Source organism: Chionomys nivalis, chromosome 13, assembly GCF_950005125.1.
Source record: "Chionomys nivalis chromosome 13, mChiNiv1.1, whole genome shotgun sequence".
In the NCBI taxonomy this organism is placed as follows: Eukaryota; Metazoa; Chordata; class Mammalia; order Rodentia; family Cricetidae; genus Chionomys; species Chionomys nivalis.
In genome coordinates this window covers 52395293-52421108 of record NC_080098.1, presented here as the reverse complement: position 1 = coordinate 52421108, position 25816 = coordinate 52395293, and the positions used below count along the sequence as shown (strand labels likewise).

At 43.3% G+C, this 25816-nt stretch overlaps 1 protein-coding gene across 1 annotated transcript; it reads left to right on the top strand.

The window, feature by feature from the left end:
• Window positions 1-14246: 14246 nt before the first annotated feature.
• On the top strand, window positions 14247-24497 carry Rpp40 (ribonuclease P/MRP subunit p40). The gene is made up of 8 exons (XM_057788087.1): window positions 14247-14382; window positions 15929-16073; window positions 16724-16792; window positions 18409-18504; window positions 19105-19230; window positions 21330-21528; window positions 21633-21767; window positions 23078-24497. The coding sequence occupies exons 1-8, from the start codon at window positions 14260-14262 to the stop codon at window positions 23274-23276; spliced, it is 1092 nt and encodes a 363-aa protein (XP_057644070.1). The 5' UTR covers window positions 14247-14259; the 3' UTR covers window positions 23277-24497.
• Window positions 24498-25816: the final 1319 nt, after the last annotated feature.

The window sequence follows — 25816 nt, the reverse complement described above, 5'->3', positions numbered from 1 at the left end:
CCCCCACATGTGCTCCCCTCACACATTTCATGCCCTTGCCTCTCTTCTTCTTTTTATTTTTTTAACCCACTGAGTCCAGCTGGTGGGGCCTGCGGGAATGTTGACCGAGCATGTTGGTTTTGTGTAGGTGACTCCAGCGGCTGGGAGATGGAAGTGTTACAGCCATGTCGTGTCCAAGAGACACCGCTTTTCCCCGTCCTCCAGCTCTGACATTCTTTCCGTCCCCTCTTTCCTGACATTTCTTGAGCCTCAGTGGGGATTGATACAGATGTCCTGTTTAGGGCTGGGCACTCCAAGCCATTACTGTCAGAGCTGTGACCAGGTATAAGTCTGCGCTAACTGCTGAAGTCTGCAGAGAGAGAGCTATCTCTGGCCAAAGTGGAGGCAGCAGAAACCCAGAGATTTAGAAGGTGTGGGGGCCAGCCATGAAAGCTAAGTCTGGGCAGGTCACCCAGAGGAAGTTCTTTACTTCCAACCATTATCACCTATCGATGACTCTGGCCATCGATAAATTTAAATAAGAGGCCTGAGTCTCAGTAGTTTACCCTGAAGCAATACCTGATAGCAGGAAAACACCACAAACTGAGATTACCCGACCCCCACCCACCTAAGAGCAGACCATTCAAAGGAAATGCCCAACATTCCAACCACTGTAGATAGGATCACCTGCCAGTGCACCTCACCAGGACACCCTAGACAAATGTCAGCCAATCAGGGGTACTGAACGTCAGAGACCCCTCACTCCCACCTTTACTACTATAAAAACTCAATTCTAATTGAGCTTGGGGCTCTTCGGATATTCCAATACGTTGAACATGCAGAGAGATCGAGTTTGCAAGCTTGATTAAAATAAAGGCTCTTTGCTTTTACATATGGGACTGGGTCTCCTTTGTTGGCTTTTGTGGGGACCCACGGATTTGGGCATAACAGAAGGCAGTTTGATAACCTATTCACTTAGCAAGGCAACAGCAAGACGAAGCCTATGACATCCCCAGCCATGGGCTTTTGACTGTTCACAGTAACTGGCGTGAATTCTCTCCTGTGGAGCAGGCCTCAATCCAACTCAAAAGTCGCCTTGTAACCTGTGTTCCACTAATTGCACCAGTCATAACTGGCTTTCTCACATGAGGGTTGGGAATTTAAACTCAGATCAGAACTATTTCCCAGCCCTCTTTCTCAGCTCCTGCTCTGCTTCCTTCAAGTGCTCTCAACATGGCGAAGGGACAGTTCTGCCATTTTGGAAAATGAGTTTTCATTTACCAGTGTGTGAAGAGTGCATATCCAAAACCTAATGATGCGTGAAAAAAATCTGTCTGTTCGTAGCCACAATTCAATACATTGAATTCCTCAGTTCCGGGTCTTGGGAACCAGTTTTGCCCTGTTAACCCCAAGCCTCAGTCAAGTCGCCCTCAGCCACTGGCTAACTGCTTCAGGAGGAGATGTCTTCTCAGCGGTGTGATTTTTGTGACTTGCTCTCAGAATATGAGGTTGATTCAGGCACCATTTGGTTTGGCTTGTGACATGCCAGAGGGAGGCGAGAAGACTTTGAAAACACGTGGAACGCATTATACGTGTTTGCAGATTGACCCTATGATTAGAAATGAAAGGTGTATTGCTTGGTCCTTAATTTCTAAACTTCATCCTCAGCTATTTCCTTAAATTATTCCAAGTTTTTGCAAGATATTTCAGCAGCATTCTCTTGGCAAGATTATCCCAGTGGTGAGGAGTACATGACTCACGTTTCTCTTATAGAAGGGGCTCCCTCCAGACCCACAGGGAACCCTGCGTTAGCAGCGTGGTGGAGTATAGGGCTGCATACTTTGAAGCCAGGCACATCTGATAGAACTAAGGCCCAGCCCAGTCACTTCCTAGCTGTGAAGTTTCCGACTTCACTTGGAATATTATTTAAGCTTCATCTGCCAAGGGGGTTTGGTGACATCAAATCCCAAACCAGTGTGTCTCCTTCCTCACCTGTTCCTAGGCTATCTGTGATGTGGTTTTACGGTTGTTTCCATTTCTGGGTAGCATGTGTTTCCCACACATTGGATCTGAGCTGACCCTTCGCTGGGCAAGAGAATGAAGCAGATATGACTGTGAGAAGAGGCCTTGAATGCTCCTTGCTTTTTCTTTCCAGAAGTTTTGCCATCTCATCTCCATGGGAAGAAACCCACTGGAGCCTGCTGAAGGGTGAAATATTTTGGAGAGGAGAATCAGGATTTCCTAGAAGTAGAATTACCTAGACAATCAATAGTTTGATCACACAGATACATGCTCACAGAGAGACACACACATACACACACAGCGAGAGAGAGAGAGAGAGAGAGAGAGAGAGAGAGAGAGAGAGAGAGAGAGAGAGACTCCCAGTGAAAAGAATGCCCCAGCCAAGCCTCCAGTTAAATGACTCACAGGGCCAACCATGAGCTAAATAAATTTCAGACTAGTTTGTTATACAGCAATAACCAACTAATACATGCAGGATGGGATCCCAGTATTTGATGGCATGTTGATTACAAGTTCCCTGGCAGGCAATGAGTATCCTACAATTACTGACTTCCTTTTCTTTTTTAAAGTTCAGTTTCTTGAATAATAAAGAAACACATGCAGGCATGTGTGTTTGTGACTGGAGTTTCAACTATACAGCACCCTGTGGGAGGAAACAGACAACCTCTCTCTATCCAGCAGGGCTCCAAGGCCAAACTGCAAAGTCAGTTTTTTATCTGTTCCCATCACACCAAAATTCTAGTGGTAAAGACTAGATAGAAATAAAGATGGGGTCCCCTCTTGATAGTGCCACTGTTCTTCAGGCCCCTGGGCAAAGAGAATAGACTATGACCAGCAGCAAGAGAGAAAGAACGGCCCACCTTTGGAGCCTCCTACTCAGTTCCCTGTGGGCCCAAGGAAAGATGGGAAGGATGGAGAGGTTATCTCCCTGACATGGGTGCAGGTCAGATCCCCTCAGATCACCTTCTGTAACAACCCAGCTAAAAGGGAGATGGAAGAAGGAAGCTTTTCGTTTTGCCTGCTTGTCCTCACTCTGGTTGGCAAGTTCCTCTGTCCTGTTGCTACCACTCCGGCACTGCTTTGCTGATATTAGAACGAGTTTCTTCAAACCTCCCACGTAGACTGAGACCGACAAGTCTCCTACAGTACCAGATTGGAATCACTGAGCTATCCAGCCTCATGCACTGAGAAACTGTGTTACTGGCCCTCCAGTGTGAGACAGCTATGGTCAGAATACCCAGAGCTCATCATTCAATCGGAATTCCTGTAAATTCTAATGAGCCAAACCAGACAAAAGAGGTCGGCTTACCAAAGACCAGTCAGTGTGAGTGGATGACTTCAGTCCGTCCCCGAGGACCTGCATGGTCTGTCCCTGGCACCATGATGAAATCAGGACAGAGGGAGCAAACCTCAATGGCTAGAACCACTTTTCAGGATGGAGGACCAAAATGGAAATTATGGTAATTTGTAGAAAATAAAATCATCTGTCTTACATTAAAAGATATTGCACAATTAAATCAATAAGTACATATAATACCCTCATGTCCATTATAAATGCCACCTTATAAACATGTAAGATCCAATGAGAGTCTTGTCCAAAGCAGTTAATTTAGCAAGTATTTCAAGGCTTGGCTGTGGGTCTCTGTAGTTTTCTTTTCCATAGATTCTCCTCCTTGTGACCAGGAAAAAGGCCAACATTATGTCCGCAGCACTAAAAACCCACAGGATTTTTCTTTCCTTGGCATATCAGAATTTTTATTTTCTCACTTCTAAAATACCAATTTCAGAACACAATTGAGAGAAAGAACTTGTTGAGTTGAGGCTGGAGTGAAAGGATATATTATGCTCACCCGTACACTCGTAACTAAAAGCAGGCATAATTCCCAAAAATTCAGCAAGTTCCGGTCCACACTGAGTCTTAGATTATGCCCATGTACCACTGAGGGGATTGTGTGCTGGATTCAGACCAGACCGGCTGAGAGGTAAGAAAGCAAGCAAAACTCTACTGCACACTGAACAAATCACAGTCTTTCGGGAGAGCAAGAATGATAGCCAAAGTTAGCTTACTCAAGGGAACTTCCTGCTTTGCTTCTCCAATAAAAAAGAAAAAGGAAAACATTTTCAGAGAGTGAGTCCCAGTCCAAATATTGGAATGCTTTGATGGCTGCTCCAGAATATGACTGAACTCCAGAGGAATAAAGGATCAAAGTCCCCAAACAATACACCTGCCGTGAACATCAGTGTGAGCATCAATATTAGAAAATTAGTTTTTTCATTTTCTATTTGGTTTGTATTGTTAACTTTAAAAAGCCAACATCTCTGATATCGCATTTAATTTTTTCATTGTAATGAAATGCACATAGTACAGAAGTTTACCATCTTAGCCCTTTTAAAGCATAGAATTTAGCAGTTAAAAGATTTCTATAGTTTGAGCTCCCCAAACCTTTTCATGCAGCAAAGCTGAAATTAGCCACTTAGAGGCTGCATTTTTGTAAAGGAAATCTGAATATAAAATGCTTCATTTCTTCAATTATTCACCAACAATGATTGTAATTTGCCCACTCTATACAGACTATACTTCCTGGAACTGCAGTGAGATGGAGAAGAAATAACAAAAATTGTTCTCATGAGATGGTAAGCTCTCTGAAACGGGAACAGGGATATTACATCTTGATGCTTTATATAGTGTCTATCCCGCAGCAAGCTCCTGGGGGAGAGGTTGTTGGTTAAAACAAAATGAATACTTCTAGTAGACATGAAGGGCATGAGATTTACATCCTGGAGCTGAGGGCTTGCAGGCATCTGCAGATACACCTGTCCACTGACTTCCTCCTGAGACATACCCTCTGACTCTTCCCGGCCTCAGCTCCTGTTTCTGTTCTTCCATCCCATCCTCCCCCTCAAGCCTGCACCAAGCTATCCTTGCCCCTTTCCAGCTGCCTTTCTCTGCTTGGTCTGCCTCAGGAGCTGCCTCCCCTCTATTCCTCCATTTTCTTCTGTAGCTCTTTGGTCATTTTTGTGCCTCTTCCCCAGTAAAATAAGTATGTCCCCACTTCTGCCACACTTAATGTCACTAGAAACCAAAAATCCAACCTATAGCTTAGCATCCCCAGTTTGGGAAGTCACTAAAGTCCCTTTAGGATCTTGGAAGAAAGCTTTGTCTTTCTCACCTCCTATTTTTATTCAAATACAATATTCAGACAAAAATTCACACACACACACACACACACGTGCACACACACACACACACTGCGGCAGTCATAGCAAGAAGTAAAGTACTGACGCACGCTAATGATAAGCTGATAACCTCGAAGGCACAGCTAAGAGAAAGAGTCACAAGAATCCTTGCGCTACGTGAAATGTTCAGAAAAGACAAATCTTCAAAGGAGATTAGTGCTTGTTTACTGCTGGGAAACGTGTGGAGGTGGTAACTAAAGGGTATGGACCTCCTCTGAGGTGACAACAATGTCCTCGAGGTTGTGACTATACTAAAAGTGTCACACTTGCAAAGGAGGAAGTAAGCCACCCCATCATCTTATCTTTTAAAATCATGAACCATTCCATACATACAAAGTTATGTCTACGAAATATATATGGTAAAAATAAATCTATCACCTGCTTAATAAATAAAACTTTGCCATGAGACTGGAAGTCTTCAGAAATAGTCCCTGCCACTCCCAGTGGAGAAACTGTGACATCAGCCCCAAACCTCCAACCTACAATTTGTCCTGCCTACAGGACGCAGAAATTGTGGGAGTGACCAACCTGTGACTGATGCAACTTGAAACCCATGCCCCAAGGGGGAACCTACCCCAACACTGCCTGGAGGACCAGGAACCAGAAGCTGGATTGCCCAGAGACCTAGATAGAACTAAACATGACTGGCAAAAAAAAAAAAAAGTCAATAAAATGATTCCTAATAATATTCTGCCATACTCACAGACAGGAGCCTAGCATAATCGTCATCAGGGAGGCTTCAACCAATGTAGCATGAATTCTAATTGGATTAATAGTAAAAACCCAGAATCAGATATAGGGGTTACTGCTAAAGATAAGAGAAGCAGAGTGGCCAGCTACTAGAGAGTTCTTTTACCTCTATCAATGCTCAGACTGAAGGCATGCATGGTCCTGTGATGCGGGATGTCCTGTTGCTTTTATTGGTTGATAAATAAAGCTGTTTTGGCCAATGGCTTAGCAGAGTAAAGCCAGGCAGGAAATCTGAAAGATTCCAGAGCATTACTGTTAAGCCACAGCCTCATGGCAATAAATAGATCAATAGAAATGTGTTAGTTTAAGATGTAAGAGATAGCTAGAAATATGCCTGAGCCACTGGCCAAACAGGTTATAATTAATAATTAATATAAGCCTCTGTGGGTTTCTTTGGGACTGAATAACTGTGAGACCGGGAGGGATAGAAACTTCTGTCTAGAATCTTGTCCTCATACTGTCTCCTCAGACTTCATACTCAGACTGCAACTGTCTCCACCAAACCTCAGACTTCAATGAGCTCTTGTCTCCTCCCGCCTTACATTCCTCTCTCTGCCCAGTCATATTACTCCTGTCTCCACCTCCCTAGCGTTGGGATTAAAGGCATGGGATCCCAAGCGCTGGGATCACCTTTGTGTGAGCTCTGTTTCTCTTTTATACAGATTCAGTCTTGTGTAGCCTAGGGTGGCCTTGAATTCATAGATGTCCATCTGCCTCTGTCTCCCAAGTCTTGAGATTAAAGATGTGTGCCACCACTCCTTGGCCTCTAGTGGCTTAGCTCTGCACTCTGATCTTTAGGCAAGCTTTATTTGTTTTTTTTTTATAAATATTTATTTATTTATTTATTATGTATACAATATTCTGTCTGTGTGTATGCCTGCAGGCCAGAAGAGGGCGCCAGACCTCTTTACAGATGGTTGTGAGCCACCATGTGGTTGCTGGGAATTGAACTCAGGACCTTTGGAAGAGCAGGCAATGCTCTTAACCACTGAGCCATCTCTCCAGCCCTCCAAGCTTTATTTGTTAAAGCATAAACAAAATTTCACTACAAACCAGCAATGGATGGAAAAAGATAGAGACCCACAGCCAAACATTAGACAGAACTTGGAGAATTTTGTAGAAAAGTGAGAGGAAGGGCCGTGGGAACCAGAGGGGTTAAGGACACATACAAAACAAACAAACAAACACCCCACAGAATCAACTAACATGGGCTTATTGGAGCTCACAGAGACTGAACTGACAATCAGGGAGCCTGCATGGGCCTAACCTAGGCCCTCTGCATATATGTTAGGATTGTGTGGCTTGGTCTTCTTCTGGAACTTATAACAGAGGAAGTAGGGTCTATCTCTGACTCTTTTGCCTGCTTCTGGGACTCTTTTCCTCCCACTGGGTTGTCTTGCCTAGCCTTAATATGAAGGGATGTGCCCAGTCTTATTACAATTTGACATGACATGTTTGGTTGATATCCCTGGGAGGCTGCCCATTTCTGAAGAGAAAAGGAGAAATGGATGGGGGTGCTGGGAGGAGAGGAGGGAGGGGTGTGGAATATTCCTTTATACTATGTGAATATATGTTGCTGTGATTGGTTTAGTAAAGAAACTGACTGACCAATAACTGAACAGGATCAAGTTAGGTGGGAGAGCCAACCTGAGAATGATGGGAAAAAGAAGGGAGGAGTCTGGAGTCACCAGTAAATGCAGGGAAAAGCAAGATGGGCATGCTGTACCAGGAAAAGGTATCAAGTCACATAGCAAAGCATAGATAAGAAATATGGGTTAATTTAAATGCAAGAGTTAGCTAGTAACAAGCCTGAGCTACCGGCTGAGCATTTACAATTAATATTAAATTTCTGAGTGGTTATTTGGGAGCAGCTATGGGACAAAAACTTCTGCCTATGGAGGGGAAACTAGTATTGGGATGTAATATATGAGAGAAGATAAATTTAAAAATTAAATAAATAAGTGGTCTTTGCCAAATCTAGACTTTTGCCTCCTCCCACAGAAGAATAATTCACTTGAGGCTTTTTTTTAAAAAATATTTGACTCACATAATACTTTTATTAATTAACACTAACTAAAATTGTTAATCATTCATAATATGTTGTTTACCTTATATATCTTTGATATTTTTCTCTTTTTTCAAGTTGTATTTACTCTGTGTGTGTGTGTTGTGTGTGGATATGTGCATGCCATGGCATCAATGTGGATGTTAGAGGGCAACTTTTGGGAGTCAATTTTCTTTTCTCACTGTAGGATCTAGAGATCAAGTTCAAGTCATCAGATGTGCAGGCAAGCAAGCCATCTTACTGGTCCATATTCATCTGGGTTATAGCAGAACACTACAGACTGGGGACCTCACAAACAACAGAAATTTATTCCTGATGGTTCTGAAAGCCAAGAAGTGGAAGGTGTTATGTCCGGTGAAGTCTCTTTCTTATCATGGTGTATTCTGTGTTCTTGCAGGGTGGAAGGCTACTAATCCCACTTATCACTTCCCAAAGGTCTCATCTCCATACCATCACACTGGGGACATGAAACACCCAGATCAGTCACAGCAGAGATTGGTTCCCACTGCTGCCGTCAGGCTGAGTCCACTCTGCAGCAGGAGAGCAGTCTGGTTCTCATCCCCAAGGTGGTTTGCAGCAGGACCTGGAGTCTGAAAAGGTGTGCGATGTGGCCTTCATGCTCGGCAGGAGGCAGCCTCTGATTTCACACCGGTGTCTGCAGGAATTACAAATCCCTGCCCTGCACCGCTGGGTCTACTTGTTGTAAGATGGTGTTGAATGACTCCAGGGCAGTGCTGGCTTCTAATTACCATAACCTGGTCACTTTCAGCTCTTTAACAAGCACCACACGTCTGTGGAAATATATGGCAGTATGTATATTCAAACATTATGATTTTGTGTTTCTGATTTTAACTTTGACCCAGGATTAATATATTTAAAACAATATTTTTAGTACTTTCCGGAAGCTGAGTATCTTTCAATTCTGTTTTGGTTGTTAGCAATTTTATTGCACCATGGCTCAAAATGTGCAAATTGTTTAGTATTCTATATTTACTAGCTATACACTTTTTTTTGTTTGTTTTTGTTTTTTTTTTTTTTTTTCGAGACAGGGTTTCTCTGTGGTTTTGGAGCCTGTCCTGGAACTAGTTCTTGTAGACCAGGCTGGTCTCGAACTCACAGAGATTCACCTGCCTCTGCCTCCCGAGTGCTGGGATTAAAGGCGTGCGCCACCACCGCCCAGCTCTAGCTATACACTTTTGTTTTGGGAATATGATCAAAGGTATTTCAATTTCTCTGCAAACCCCTCGACCTGGGTTTACTAGTTTATGGTCACATTCTCTGGGGAATACAAACACAGAAACAAGTATACTTTCATGTATTTGTATGCTTTTAAATTTTGGTTTAATTATATATTATTATTATTTATTTGGGGGTGGAGGATTGAGATAGCATTTTATTCTTTAGCCAAGCTGGGCTGGAACTTAGCCAGCCAGGTTGTAACGCAGGTTGGCCCTGAATTCACAGTAATCCCCCTGCCACAGCCTACCAAATGCTGGGATTATAGACATGAGCCACTGTGCCTGATTGTTTTTAATATTTGTTTTCTTAGTTTTAAAACAATAATCTTGAAAGTCATTTTTAAAGTTAGCATACAAAGTAATGGGTTTCATCGTGGCATTTCTACAGCATCTGTTGTTGAACTGTCTTTGTTCATACCCTCCCTGACAGCACAGCCCCATTTCCCCCTCCCCTTCTTGTCGGTCCCCTCCTAGCCCCCACCCCATGGTCTCCCCCTTCTCCAATCATGTTGCACGTATTCCATTTCCTTTCTTATTCCACCTTCACCTCAGGATCGGCTCCTTAAGTCTTGCGTTCCTCTTTCTGGTTTCCTGACCTTTATACATTTGAATGAACACATATTCAAATCCAGATTCCATGAATGAGAGAAAACAAAACATGCTGTTTTTCTGAGTCTGAGTTATTTCACTTAAAATAATGATCTCCGGTTCCATCTAGTCTCTTGGAAATGTCATGGCAAAAAAAAAAAAAAAAAAAGAAAGAAAGGAAGAAAGAAAAAGAAAAGAAAACCTACTGCGTAATAAATCGTTATCTTTCTCTATACTTTTTTTTTTTTTTTTGAGCCAGTATTTTGTTTTGTTTTGTTCTTTCGAGACAAAATTTTTCTCTCTCTCTTTTTTTTTTCCTTTGGTTTTCCAAGACAGGGTTTCTCTGTAGCTTTGGTGCCTGTCCTGGAACTAGCTCATGTAGACCAGGCTGCCTCGAACTCACAGACATCCACCTGCCTCTGCCTCCCAAGTGCGGGATTAAAGGCGTGCACCTCTGCTGCCGCCACCACCACCCAGCTCACTCTGTAATCCAGGCAGGCCTGCAGCTGCCTAGCTAAACCAGGAAGGCCTTAAACTCTCAGCAAACCTCCCGCCTCAGCCTCCCAAGTGCCATCAGATCAGTACGCTTTCTTTCTGAATTCATAGTGACAGACGAGCAAGCAGGTTCCAGTACAGTAATGATCATGGGTGTGTGATCATCTCTGTGCCGTACTGAGTTAGAATCTTCAGCTATGCACATATCTGGGAGTGGAGCTGGTTCACACAGTAGCTCTGTTTTAGTTGTTTTGCGGCACTGATTTCCATAGTGGCTGCACTAATTTACATCTCCAACAGCAGTGCATGAGGGTCCATTTTCCCTGAACCAGAATCGCTGTTTGTTTTCTTGACGACAGTTGTTTTGACAGATATGAGGTGGAATGGGAGCAGATTCAGCCAAACACCAGGCAGAGCAAGGGGAACCCCCACAGAAGAGGGGAGGAAGGACGGTAGGAGTCCGAGGGGTCAAGGACACCCCAAAAATGTGAGCCTCAGATTTAACTAAGCAGAACTCATAGGAACTCACAGAATCTGAATAGACAAACGTGGGCCCTGAATGGGCCTGAGCTAGGTCCTATGCACATACATTATGGATGTGTAGCTTGATGTTCTTGTGAGACTCCCACCAATAGGAGTGTGTGTGGGGGGGTGTCTCCATCTCTTTTGCCTGTGCTCGGGACCCTTTTCCTCCTACTGGGTTGCCACAGCTAGCCCCGATATGAGGATTTGTGCCCAGTCATATTACCGTGTTATGCCATGTTCAGCGGATATCCCTGAGAGGTCTGCTCTTTTTATTTTTTATTTTTATTTTTTGAAGGAAAACAGGGGAGTTGATCTGGACAGATCAAAGAGGGAAGGGGAAGGACTGGGAGGAGTAGAGGGAGGGGAAACTGTGGTCAGGGTGAGAGAAAAATGAAAGTTTTTTTAAAAAGATGTCAAACACACACACATAAAAAACATAAAGTAAAAACAGCTCTGGAGGGCACATGCAACCACTTCTTCAATACAGGTTCAAGACAGCGTACAAGTTCACTGACACCCCTCTCCTGGGGAATTCCAGACACCCTGAAAGAGACTGCTTCAACCTTTCATCTCTTTCCTTTCTTACTTTTTATTTTTACCCTTTTTCTTCTAGTACACTGTTAGCGTTTCCAGTTTATTGCATTCTTTAAAGCTCTTTAATTCCCTCTCATATATCTTCATACGTTTTACATTTCATAATAAGTTTATCTTCTATTATTTACATTTTTATTATTTGGCACTCTTTTTCTTCCTTTTGTACCTTTTTAAAAATTGTATTTTTAAATATTTTATTTCTCTTATGTTCATGTAATTCATTATTCAAGCTGTTTTATTAGTGGGATTCCCCCCTTCTTTTTGTTTTTATTTTTTTCTAAACCCTTTTTCTTTTCACTTCCCCATCCATGACATACTTTCCCATTACTCTTTTTCTTTTTTTCTTTCTCTCTCTCTGTTTTGTTTGTTTGGTTTTGGTTTTTGAGACAGCTCTGGCTGTCCTGGAATCCACTTTGTAGATCAGGCTGGCCTCGAACTCACAAAGATCTGCCTGCCTCTGTTCCCCAAGTGCTGGGATTAAAGGTGTGTGTCACCATCGCCTGACTCTTTCTTTCTTTTATTTAAGCTTGCTTTTCTTTTTTCTCCTTTCTGTACTTTATATTCTTGCTATTTTCACATTTATCCCACATAATCTTCAGTTCCATAGCACACTCTACATTAGTATTACACATTTCCGTTTCCTGGTTATTGGTACTATATTGCTGAACTCTGTAATTTTGAGTGCATTTCCACACCTTCCATTTTGTTCCTATCACAGCAACTTGTTTTCTCATTGCTGGGGACTGAGCCTTGGAGATCAGAGTGCTTGGGAAGAATAACAACAAATAAGCCAGCGAGACATCTCCAAATCAGCAGACACCAAAACCACACACAGAAATGCAAGAATGAATGAAAAGAACAAGAATGAAAACACACCACAACGCGACTCCTCCAAACAACAACAATAACAAAGCAACTATCTGGGCGTGGTGGCACACACCTTTAATCCCAGCACTCAGAAGGCAGAGGCAGGTGGAGCTCTTTGTGTGTGAGACCAGCCTGTCTTACATATCAAGTCCCAGGCAGTCAGGTTATTTAATGAGACCCTGTCTCAGAAGAAAACAACTGGATTCAAAGATACTGAAATAGGTAAAATACTGAGTGACTTCAGAAATTTACTAGTAAAAATACTTTTACACTTCAAAAAGAGATACAAACAAAAAGATTAATTCAGCCAAGGGCCTGGAGAGAAAAGTCAGCTGCACACATATGCTTAGCAAAATAGATAAGAAAAATCAATCATGTGGCTTTTAAAATCAGCTACATGTGTAAGACTTTAAGACAATCCTGAAGCCATTTCTGACAACTCTGAATCCTCTCAGCCTCCGTGCCATAGTGCTTCCCCTCCTCCCCTGGGAACCAAGGACCTAACAGCTACACTTGCATGTACTCAGTTCCTGAACAATTACCCATATACGTATGTTTTGGTTCAGTCCCCTGGGAAACGGGGTCAAAATTACCTCTTACCTCACCTGATCTGGCAACAGCTCTCCAGTCAATTATTGGTAATAGCCTTTCGAATAAGCCAATCAAAATAGTCAAAGAACAACTCCCCTTGCTTCTGTGGCCCCTTTAAAAGTAGCCTGTGCCATCTATTCGGGGTCCCTTGGCTTCCCGAATGCTGGGGGACCCTGTCATGACAGAATTAATAAATCCTCATGCTTTTACATCGGCTGTGGTGTATGAAGTGGTCTCTGGGGGCGACTCCTCCTCGGTGTTTGGACACTAGAGTCCAACACATGGAAGTAAAATTCAGCAAAGAAACTGAGATCTTGGGAAAATCGCACAAATAGAAATATCGTAAATGAAGCCCAGCGGTGGTGGCACACGCCTTTAATCCCAGCACTTTGGAGGCACAGGCAGGTGAATCTCTGTGAGTTCGAGGCCAACCTGGTCTACAGGAGCTAGTTCCAGGACAGGCTCCAAAGCTACAGAGAAACCTTATCTCGAAAAACCAAAAAAAAAAAAAAAAAAAAATTGTAAATGAAAAAATAAATCAAATAAAAATCTAAAAATCAAAGCAATGGAGTCCAGTGGATATAAAAATGCTGAATACCAGCCGGGCGGTGGTGGCGCACGCCTTTAATCCCAGCACTCGAGAGGCAGAGGCAGGCGGATCTCTGTGAGTTCAAGACCAGCCTGGTCTACAAGAGCTAGTCCCAGGACAGGCTCCAAAACCACAGAGAAACCCTGTCTCGAAAAAACCAAAAACTAAACAAAACAAAAAAAAATGCTGAATACCACATTATCTCCCTTCACAATTTCCTATATCTTTTGGGAAGACTCCATGGGAACTTAGGGCTCTGTAGGTGAGTGTGCATTAGGAACTAGACCATGTCAGGATCATAGAGTGCGTGCCACAAGGCAGGCGAGTTTCCTTACTGTACTGGACCTTTCCTATGTCTTATCTTCCTCCTATTTATAACGTGACGGAGAGCAGGCTTTCTGTGAGTCTGGCTCAGGTATCCACTGTTCCTCCCTGGAGGATGTGGGATGGAATGGCTATGTCAGGACCTCGAGAACCTTCGGAGAAGTTCCTGAGTTCTTTACAAGTATAGGAAATGCTTCTTTCATTCCTCCCAAAGCGCCTAGAAATTGACAGAAGGGAAGGAAAGAATTCGGGGCGTGGCGGGGGAGGAACGAGCATCAGAAAAGGACAAATGGAGGAATGAGGGGCGGCCCGGGAGGCGGGGCGGTCGGGGAGGCGGGGCGGCCCGGGAGGCGAGGCGGTCGGAGAGGCGGGGCGCACCTCGACTCGTGCTTAACATGGCCACGCTGCGCAGACTGCAAGAGACTCCCCGGCACTTACTGGTCTGTGAGAAATCCAACTTCGGCCACAACAAGTCTCGCCATAAACATCTCGTGGAGACGCACTATCATAACTACAGGGTGAGTCAGATCCACCCGGCCTCCTTTGGCCGTGGAGGTTTAGGGTAGAGCCTTTCTGGGCTTTCCTCGGCGGGACCTTTTCGTCTTGCGGGGGCGGGCAGAGTCTGTCGCCAAGCATTCTGGGAGCTGTATTCTCTTCAGTTTACCGATCACCTTTCTTTGAAGTGTGTAGGACTACAACTCCCAGCATGCACCGGACACAGGGCGGTACTCCGCCCTTCAGGAAGAGTGGAGTTTTGGGGTGTTCGTTTTCTGAGTTTGGTTGTTTAATGCCGGGTTCAAGATTGAGTCTCCCAAGGCCCACGGTAGCTAGGTGAAGAGTTAGGTAGGCACGGAGGAGTTAGGAGTGTGACCTGAACAACGTGTAGCTGCCCTTCGCCCTAAATTTGTTCTGGTCTCTCTGTAACTCAACGTATGCCTCTTTCCAAAGCACCACCGTGTTTGACAAATAAGGAATTAAAAACAAAACAAAAAGCCTACCTTAATACGATAAGGGCCTAAGCATTTTACATCTTAAATATCTGCTTGGTATGTTTCTCAGAGACATTAACTGACGTCCTTGTCCCTGTGTCTCAGGCACAGGCTGATTGTTGGAGCTTTGCGGAATGGACTTTAGCTGTGGGGATCATTTAAAATCCGCGCGGGTTTTAAGTCTCCGCTTCAGTTGAAATCTCATCCCTCCCTGCGGTCAGGAATGTATCGCCTATTTTGTCTGGCCTTACCTGTTACGTTGGTCTAGGAAATGGAAGCACCAGGAGCGCATCTGTTTCTATTACACATCCGTTTATAGAATGTCCCTAAACTCCCTATGCTCCCAGGAGCAGTTCCTTTGATTTCAGTGACTTCAGAGTAAACAAATCCAGGGATGTTGAATTATACTCTACTTCCTTGAATATAAAGTTTGTACGACATAGCATGTATTGTTCGTGTGCAAAAGATAAAATTTAAGCAAGACTTCCATTGCATTTCTGCTTGGTCTTGTGCCTCGCATGGCAGTGCAGAAATGAAAAGCTTGAGTAATCAAATCTGTTTGCCTGAGATTTGATAGATTAAAAGATTTGTTGCTTGGGCTGGAGGAATGGCTCAGCGGTTGAGAGTATTGACTGCTCTTCCAGAGGGCCTGAGTTCAATTCCCAGCAACCACATGATGGCTCACAACCATCCATAATGAATTTTGGTGCCCTCTTTTGGTGTGAAGAACACTATACATAATAATAATACATAATAGTGTTTTGCAGGCAGAACACTATACATAATAAATAAATCTTTAAAAAAATGTGTTGTCTAGCAGAACAGTGGTAGTACACACCTTTAATCCCAGGCAGAGATGGCTAGATCTCTGAGTTCGAGGTCAACCTGACAGTTTCTTTTCAAGAAAAAAACCTTGTCTCAGAAAAAAAAAACAAACTTTAAAACAATTTGTTGCCAGTGTTTGTATGTCCCAGTAAAACCTGTGAAGGAATAGCTAGCAATTTTAATATTTCACTTCTGAAGACATGGTGTTGATCTTCATAGAATATAACTTTGTATTTCTACTTTCCAATAGGTTTCATTTCTTATTCCTGAATGTGGGATGCTGTCAAAAGAACTGAAAAGCCTGGTTATGGAAATTGGGCCCTATTACTCTGTGAAGAGCTTACCTCTTCATGAATTAATTACACATGAATTCATCCAGACCTTTGTAAAGAAAGGTAAAAAAAGGCGTCTAGCGTCTCATATGAAAAGGCAAAATGAAGAGCTCTAGGAAGATCATAGCAGATACTGGGGTTCTTCACTTGCTTTTAGAAGGGCCTGTAGAGGATAGACCATGTGGTTAGCTGCATGCATCACTTCTCTGTCTATCGGTATTGTTCATTCTCCTCCTTCCTGTGGCCTCTTTAGGTGATGGCTAGATATCTGACCAGATTTAATTAACCCTCGCAGCTACTCAGTGAAGTAGGTCGAATCCCTACTTAGCAGATGAGGAAGATTAAGTAGCTTCCGATTATTAGCTTGGTTAAGTAATTTCTGACTATTAACTTAGAACTTTGTCTCAAAGGTTTGTCCTCTTGAATCTTCTGCTGTGCAGCTTTCTTTCTGCTTGGATGCCTAAGCTTACAGGTTCTAGTCTCAGTCTGTTCTCAGCCTGTTGCTGGTAAACTTGCACAAAAAGACCCTGAATGGGTCCAGAGCAGGAACTGTATGTTCCGACTTATCCCTGGCGGGCATTGGGCTTATTGAGTGACTTAGAGTAGTGCTAAACACTGACTGTTACCTACCTGGAAAATTTGTTGTCATGTGAAAATAATTCATAAGCAAACATTGTGAAGGGTTAATTCTTTTTCTCGAATTTCTTTTACAGGTTCATTCTCTGCATTAACATATAATGCAAGTATCGATGAAGACAATGCTGTTGCCCTCCTACCGAATGGTGACAACATTCACTTTTTTTCTGTCTTTTTTCAATTATAAAAGAAATCTATATAGTTAAAAGAAAATAGGGCTGGAGAGATGGCTCAGAGGTTAAGAGCATTGCCTGCTCTTCCAAAGGTCCTGAGTTCAATTCCCAGCAACCACATGGTGGCTCACAACCATCTGTAATGGGGTGTGGTGCCCTCTTCTGGCCTGCAGGCATATACACAGACAGAATATTGTAAATATAATAAACAAATAAATTTAAAAAAAAAAAAAAGAAAATAAAACAAAAAACTCTAGGGTGTAGAGAGATGGCTTAGCAGTTAAGAGCACTGGCTGGTCTTCCAAAGACCAGGGTTCGGTTCCCAGCACCCACTTGGTAGCTCACAACTGTCTGTCTGTAGCTCCTGTTCCAGGGAATTCAGTGCCCTTGTCTGGCCTCCACAGGCACACATATGATGCACAGATATACATATAGGCGAAACACCTGTACACATAAAAATATAAAGTAAAATTTTTAAAAGGTCAAATCATACAGCTCGAAACAGAGTGAAATGAAGCTCCTCCTTGAGCTTTAGACTTCCTTCTTAGATGGAGCAGTTTGACGTTTTACATAATTTTCTATGAATTTATAAGCATTGAATTTTAACATTGGTTGTATTACATTGTTTCTCAGTAGTTGAGCTGTATGGCATAGATGTGTTCGTCTGTACAGTTGTGAGTTAGAATCTTGCCATTTAGCCCAGATTGGGCTCGAGTTTTCGTTCCCCCTGCCTTAACTTCCCAAGCGCTGGGAATCCAAACATGAACCAGCACATTCCTACCTGGCTCTAACTTAGTTTTTAAATATCTTGAAGATACTTGAAGTAGGAACTGGAGAAATGATTCAGCAGCTAAGAGTGCTTACTGCCATTGCAGAAGACCCAGCTTCAGTTCCCAGTATTCACATGGCAGCTCACAGCTCAAGTTCCAGGAGATCTGATACCCTCTTCTGACCTTTTTGGTGTATTTGCATACGCCCAGGCACATAAATACACATAAAATTAAATCATATTTAAATTTAAAGAAGAAGGTATTTGAAGTGATGTGCAACCAGAGTTTGTTGGTTTCTTAATATAATTATTTCTAGTTTTACTACTGTAATATCTACATATGTATATGTGATAGATAATATCGCCAAGCATGGTGTCTTACATCTATAATCCCTGTATTTGGAAGGCTGAGGCAGGATGATTGCCACCAGTTTGAGGCCAGCCTCAGCAAGTCCCAGGTCAGTAAAGTACATGACTAGATAACACTAATGTGTTTTTTTTTTAATATTTATTTATTTATTTATTTGTATACAATATTCTGTCTGTGTGTATGTCTGCAGGCCAGAAGAGGACACCAGACCTCATTACAGATGGTTGTGAGCCACCATGTGGTTGCTGAGAATTGAACTCAGGACCTTTGGAAGAGTAGGCAATGCTCTTAACCACTGAGCCATCTCTCCAGCCCCAACATTAATGTGTTTTAAATAAGTTCTTCATATGTACTTACACTGCTGTTTCGCTGCCCAGTTGTCTACCTTCCTTAGAGAATATTGGCCTTATTTTAACATCTCTCTTATGGGAACTATTTTTTGATTTATAGGAAAATTAATTTTATCATTAGATAAAGATACTTACGAAGAAACTGGGCTTCAAGGTCATCCATCTCGGTGTTCTGTCAGAAAACCTATGAGGTTTGGTAAGTACTATGTGTGCTCCACTGGAGTCTAGCCAGTCAGCTTTCTTGTAATAAAATGTAAATGTTGGCCACACCTCTGGTCTCTGTTCAGGAAAAATAGGGCTCTTTCTAGCCTCTGAAATCCTGACTCAAGGAGCTAGCTGTTGGTTGTGTTTCCCAGGGGCTTAGTTGGTGCTGTTCTACTGTTTCTCTTCACTGTACACGGCCTTGAATAAGGGTTGTAGAACTGGACTAGGAGAGCAGCAACTAGTGTCTTGGCACACAGTTTCTTTATGAGTCCTAGTAGGAATTTACTCTCAAGTGAAGAGGTGGTTCTGAGGACACTGTGGTGTGGACTACAGTAACCAAGTAACATACACAGTAGATTGGAGTTGACCTCCTGAAGACCTCTGCCCTTGATCTTTGAGCTTGGAAGATTTAAAATATTTAAAACAACTGTAGTAGAAATAACCCCCTGAGGAATGTGTTTTTGATAAAGGAAAAGAAGTGAAGAACAAAATAATCTGTGCTATATGTAAGCTTACTAAAACTTCAGGTGTTTCTCAGGGTTAGCTCTGTGTAATTTAAACAAAACATGGTTATTGCTTTTTCTACTTTAAGTTATCTCCATTGATTTAATGGATTTATCCCTTAACCTGGATTCTAAGAAGTATGAAAGAATATCTTGGTCCTTCAAAGAAAAGAAGCCTTTGAAGTTTGATTTTCTTTTGGCGTGGCATCCTACAGGTATGGAGTATAAACTTTATAATGATACAGTGGTTTTGAAATCTTCCTGTTGGCGAGGTGTGATGGAGGGGAGGGTCGAGTTGTGATGTATCACTGTGGTCAAGGGATACTGTTTACCTAGGGGTGTGGCGTTGAGAAGGAGCTGCTCTGACTTTCCAGATGTCCGCAGCACCTTAGGTCAGGGTAGCCCGGTTCTGAAGCAATCTGCCCCAGTCTTCTTGGGTTTCCTGCAGAAGCAGAGAGCTTCACTGTAGCATCAGAACGGCAACCTGTATCCACTCCCTTCTCTCTCTTCCACATACACCAGACAGCCTTGGCTAGCGTACTTTAAAGCAGCATCAGTTAGAATTATGTGTGTGTGATCTGTTTATCATTATTGCAGGATAGCACCCCAGACGGACTGTTAAATGTCAGATAGCTTTTGTTGTGACTTTAATTGATTAGAATACTGAATTTAGTACCAGCCTTAATGGTCATCAAGTATATTAATCTGCTTACAACTCCCACATGTATTGCTCCCTTTAGAAGTGTTCTTTGGCCCATTACCAGATTGCAACAAACCAGATTGTTGGGAGTTATGCTGGTGTAGTATCTCCTTTGGAGGACAGGGAGACCTAGTCCATTTTGGAACTCTATCCATCTGTCTGCTTCTCATGGAAAATTCTTGGATTCTGCCGGCCCCAGATGGCTCCTGTCTGTCCAAATTTTCTAAAGTTTAATGCCTCTCTTCCTTCTACATATGGTAAATATACAAGAGGGGGGAGATATTAACTGATGTTTCTGTCCAGTTGGCAACTTCTCGGAGGACTGTTCGTGCTATAGATTCTCCAGAGAAACTAAGAATGGCCTGAGACTTTTACTATCTTCCAGCCAGCAAAGTCAGCCACAAGTGTCATGGGTCAAAGACAGAGGATTTGATTGATCACAGTGGGAGCAGTTTACCGGTCTAGAAGCCCTACTGGCAAACTTAGGATGAGTCAAGGGTCTGATACCCAGGAGCAGGAGAAGCTGGGTGTCTCAGCTCCAGGAGATAGAGAGAATTTACCTTGCCTCTGCCCTTGTTCTGTCTGGGCCCTGGCTGTTGGAATAACTCACATGTCTACCACCCTCAGAGTGGGGCTCTCCTAAGCAGTCCGTGAACTCACATGCCACTCTCCTTTTGAAACATCCTCACAGACACACCTAGAAGTGAGCTTTACCACTAATCCAGTTTGACACCTGGAATTAATCAACACATAAGAGAATCGGCATTTGTAAAGTTCACCAAATTCCACTTGGCATGGAGTGGCACGGAGTTGGTATAGTAATGCCAGCATATGCAGTGGGTTACAGGACAGAGAAGAAGCATAGAACCCAAGGAACTCAGTCATTTTGGAGTGGATAGTAGTGGGAGTCAGCCTGCCTGCTCTGCTCACAGATGGGGGTGGGGCCATTACTTCTATCTTACTGGACAGTAAGCCAGCCTGCCCTGTGCTTTGGAGTGAATGTCTGTTCTGCCTTCCAAGGCTGTTAGGTGCACAAACTTCTCTGAAAAGATACAGTGGATTTTCCTGGGTCTTCAAAGGGATAGTTAGCAAGAGCGTCTATTATCATTCAGTTCCTCTGCTGTTTCCAATTAGATTGTACAAACACACTCCTTTCTGTAGAGTTCACTAGCATCCCTATATAAGAAATAGTTGGGGTTTATATAGGAAGGTGAAATTTTCTTGTTAGAGCAAGTAAAACAAATACGGGCTGAGCTGAAGGCGTCCTGTGTTTTCCAGGGAAAGTGAAGAGGGAGGTTGTTTGTGATGCTTTAGCGTACGCAGCTGAAAGCAGCTTTAAGAGGTTGTAATTAGGATACAGCTTTGCCTCGCTTCCATTTTACCTTATCTTACCTGTTCTGCACAACTCAAAAGGGAATGAAAACATCTTGGGCATGGTGGTACTTAACCTATAAAGGGAAGGGAGGCATGCAGGAGGATCACGCATTTGAAGCCAGCGACATACTGAGACCCTATCTCAGAAACACACAGAAGAAGAAAAAGGATGTTGGATTTGGGTCCAGACTCATCCAAGTTGTAACAGTGTTGACTCAGCCTTATTTGGTGTGTTCTAAGGTGCAGAAGAATCAACAGTGAGGTCATACTTTTCCAAATACCAAATTCAGGAGCATCAGCCAAAAGTGGCCTTGAGCACAGTGAGAGAGCTGCAGTGCCCGGTGCTGAAGAGCAGCTCACTTACAGGAGAGCCGGAGGAAGCCTGCAGTGCCCTGGAGCTCCTTGACTGGCTTGGCGCTGTCTTCTGCAATGCGGACCTGTGGGTATATGAGCTCTTGGTTGCTTGTCTTCAATAAGAGTTGAGTACTTTGCATGTGGTGATGTAGTGGTTGTAAAGAACGTTTTCTTTCCTTTTTATGGCAGGAATAACCAGCCTTATAATTTCATATCAACCTACTGCTGTCCCCAGCCGAGCACAGTCATAGCCCAAGCTTGTCTGTGCACAATCACGGGTTTCATACTGCCAGAGAAGATACAGGTGCTTCTGGAACAGCTGCGGTGAGAACCCTTCTTGGCTGTGTCTCTCACTTGTTGGTACTACAGTGGGGCGTTAAGGACTTTTGTTAGTGTGGTACAAGGCAGGACCCTCCACAAGTTACTGGGACCCAAAGTATAATAACATTTTAAATGTTGTAGGTGTTCATTAAAAACAACAACAACAAAAAATTAGCTTTGTCCTTTTAAAGATTTATTTTGTTTATATGTACTTGTGTGTGAGTGCCATTGGAGGCCAGAAGAGGGCTTCAGATTCTCTGAGGCTGGAGTTACAGTTTTGAGTCTACCTATAGGTGCTGGGAAGCAAACTTGAGTCCTCTGGAAGGAAGTGCTTTTAACTGCCGTGCTTTCTGTCCAGCCCTGGCATCTAATTCTTGCTGACAGACAAATGCTATTTGGGAGTACTTAACCCTTGTGGAAAGAGAAAGTAGAACCTCAGTAGGCTTCTTGAAATAAAGCTGCTCATTTTCCCGGTTATGTTTTGAGCCGTTTTGTTTTAAAAATTATACTACTACTTGAAAACACTTCTGTATTCTGTGAGACAAATTATGACCTATGTTATGTTAAAGAATTCTGCAAATCTTTCATTTAGAATTAGGTAGGAACCCTGCATGGTGGGAGCACGCCTTTAATCCCAGCACTTGGGACACAGAGGCAGGAGGATCTGAGTCCGAGGCCAGCCTGGTCTACGTTGTGAGTTCTAGGACACCTAGGGCTATATAGAGAGACCCTAGATTTTTGTTGTTGTTGTTGTTTTTGTTTTTTTCCTTCCATGCTGGAAGTCAGACTCAGGGCCTTAAGGATGGCAAGCAAGTGTTAAGCACTAAGTCCCCACTCCAGCAAGAATGTTTACTATTCATGGGAGAGAGGCCAGCGAGACAGCTCAGTGGGTAAAGACACATGAGCCAGAACTGACAACCTGAGTTTGATTCTCAGGATCCACAGAGGACCTCAAAGTTGTCTTCTGACCCCCACACAGGCATACACACATGTAGAAACAAACAAAAACCCTCCTTAATAGGAGGGAAACTGTTATGTAATTTGGGTGGGGTGGAGGTTATTCTCTTGGTCTTAACTGAGTTTTTTTCCAGGCTGTAACAGCTGCTGATTTTGTTTTCTGAGTGTTAATGTTAATTAATCTTTATGGACTTCATAATATAGCACCAAGTATTTTATTCACATAGCCTAGTTTTTATGAATCAAAATAGAGCCCCAGCTTAATTAGAACATCAGAAATACCTCTAATCCAGGATAATTTCTCTAATGTGGATGTTCCTGACCTCCTATTTATAAGAATTTTCTTTCTTTTTCAGTCACTACTTTGATGAACCAAAGTTAGCACCGTGGGTCACCTTGTCAGTTCAAGGCTTTGCAGACAGCCCTGTTTCCTGGAGAGAGAACGAACATGGCTTTCAGAAAGGAGGAGAGCACTTGTACAACTTCGTGGTTTTTAGGAATCAGGACTATTGGCTTCAGATGGCCGTTGGGGCCAATGATGACTGTCCACCATAAGAAAATGCAGAATGTAAAACTGTGTGTGTTTGTCGTCATATTTCCTCATTGTGAAAGAGTTATGTGTCACCCAGCCTTGTCATAAGGATTGACTTCTTAGACCGGCCTCTGCTTGCTGTCTGCTCTGCGGTGGCCCCTGGGCACGGGCTGCTCGTCCACCGAATAGCTCTGAGCTGATTTTTCTGTTGATGACAGGGCATTGCTTACTACAGAGTAGGATAAGCTGGAAGATGGGGACCAGCAGGATTGGGCCGCTTGGTGAGGTTTTTAGGTGAAAAAGGAATCCTTATCCTTGGTCGGCCCAGTCATGGGTGCTATTCTCATAGTAACTGTTCTAGTTTGATTTTCTGTTGACCAGAGGCAACTTCTGGAAGGAAAGAACAGTTATAGTCCTTCATCAAGGGAAGTTGAGGCAGGAACTTAGAGACAGGAACTGAAGCAGAAACCATAGAGGAATGCTACTTTCTTTTTTTTTTTTTTTTTTTTTTTTGGTTTTTCGAGACAGGGTTTCTCTGTAGCTTTGGAGCCTGTCCTGGAACTAGCTCTTGTAGACCAGACTGGTCTCTTTCTGACTTGCTCGCCTAGCTTTCTTACATAGCCCAGGACCACCTGCTTAGGAGTGGCACTTCCCACTGTGGGGCAGGCCCTCTTCCATTAACCAGCAATCGAGAAGGTGTCCCGCAGACATGCTCATGGGCCAGGCCGATTGAGGCAGTTCTTCAGGTATAAACACCTGGCTTCTACCTGATATATATGTATACCTGTGGGGCTGGTGACACAGAGGGCATGGGCTGCTCTCTGAGGGGAGGGCATTTCGGAGGGCAGTTACCCCCGCTCCAGTCTCATTAGGTCACGCTGATCTGACTGTTGTGGCTGAAGGCACCGAAAGAGTGTAGGGAGGACTGGAATGTGAAGTGAAAGACCTTTTCCCCTGTGGAGAAAACCATGTTTGGCACATAGGGAATGCCACTATTAGAAGGTATGACCTTGTTGGAAGAAGTGTGTCACTGTGTAGGCATTCTTTGAGGACTCATATGCTCAAGCTATGCCCAGTGTGGTACTCAGTTCACTTCCTGCTGCTTGTATGTTAAGATGTAGAACTCTTAGCTCCTTCTCCAGCATGGTGTCTGCCTGCATTCTGCCATAATTCCCACAAAGATGATAATGAATTAAACTTCTGAAACTGTACACCAGCCCCAATTAAATGTTTTCCTTATAAGAGTTGCTGTGGTCATGGTGTCTCTTCACAGCAATAGAAACCCTAAGGCAGACAGTGTAAGAGAGCTAGCTGAGCATGAAGTTATGAGTGAGCCAGTAAGCAGTGTTCCTTCATGGTTTCATCATGAGTTCTGTTCACTCTTGGCTTCTTCACTGCAGATGTGGTGTGACCAGCCAGACTCCTACTCCTTCCCCAGTGCCTTCCCCATCATGGTAGAATGTATCCCCTAGAACTATAAGCCAGAGGAACCCTCTCCTCCCTTAAATCGTTTCTTGTCACGTCTTTAGTCACACAAAGAGAAAAGTTAATCCGACGGGTGAAGGAATGAGTGGGTGATTGTGGAGAAGCTGAGAGAGCCTGGTCTACCCAGCTGCCCACGTTACCAACATAAATACTCAGTGACCCATGTTCAGGTTTCGTTTTTCACAAGTGAGAAAATCAGCACTTCTCCGATGTTACCAGAAGCATAAACAAATTCCCCAACTTGGAATATGATCTCAAAACAAAAACAAAATGCCTGCATTTCCCCCCAATGACTGCGCTTCAGTCCACTCTGGGAACTGAGCAGATGTTCCTCGTCTACAGTAATGCCGCATGTCTTCCTTAGTGGACTTAATTTGTATTTCTTTGATGGTTGGTGAGACTGGACTTTCCCACACACACAAATTTGTTGGCCATTTGTATGTTTTTGTTATGTTGTTTTGTTTTGTTTTGTTTTACAAATGTCTCTTTAGGTTTTTTGCCAATGTTGCGAACAGTTTATTGTAGAGACAGGCCAAGAATAAAGGGCTCAAAGTAAAAATCAAAATCAGCGTTGAGAACAAGCTGGGTCCTGCTCTAAGCTTCTCTGCTGTGAATGAAATAGTGTTTTTTTCAGGCTGTGCTTTACTTTGAAGAGACTATAAGAGGAAAAGGAGTGAGCATCAGTTCTAGGTAGAGCCCCAAACTACACTCGTTTAGCCCAGACTGAGGAATGACCCTCCTGGAAGGAGAAAGGGGGCATACATTTGTCAGGGTGAACTGAGATCATAGGGGCACATGGGTGTTTCAAAAGCATATCAGAGACACCAGGCCCAAGAACTTAACAGACACACCAGACAGGAAGGGTGATGGACACCTAACTCTGGTGGTGATGCCCCCACCAAGCTATCATGTGATACCTGGTACATGTGACCAGAGATTGGCGAGCAGAGGACTAACTGTCCCTGAAGCCTCCAGTAATCTTACCCTTATTAAGCTTTGTTAGTAGAATTGTAAATTTTCCTTAAAGAAACACATGCTGTTTCCTTTGAAAAGCAACATGGTTTCTCAAAACCGTTGA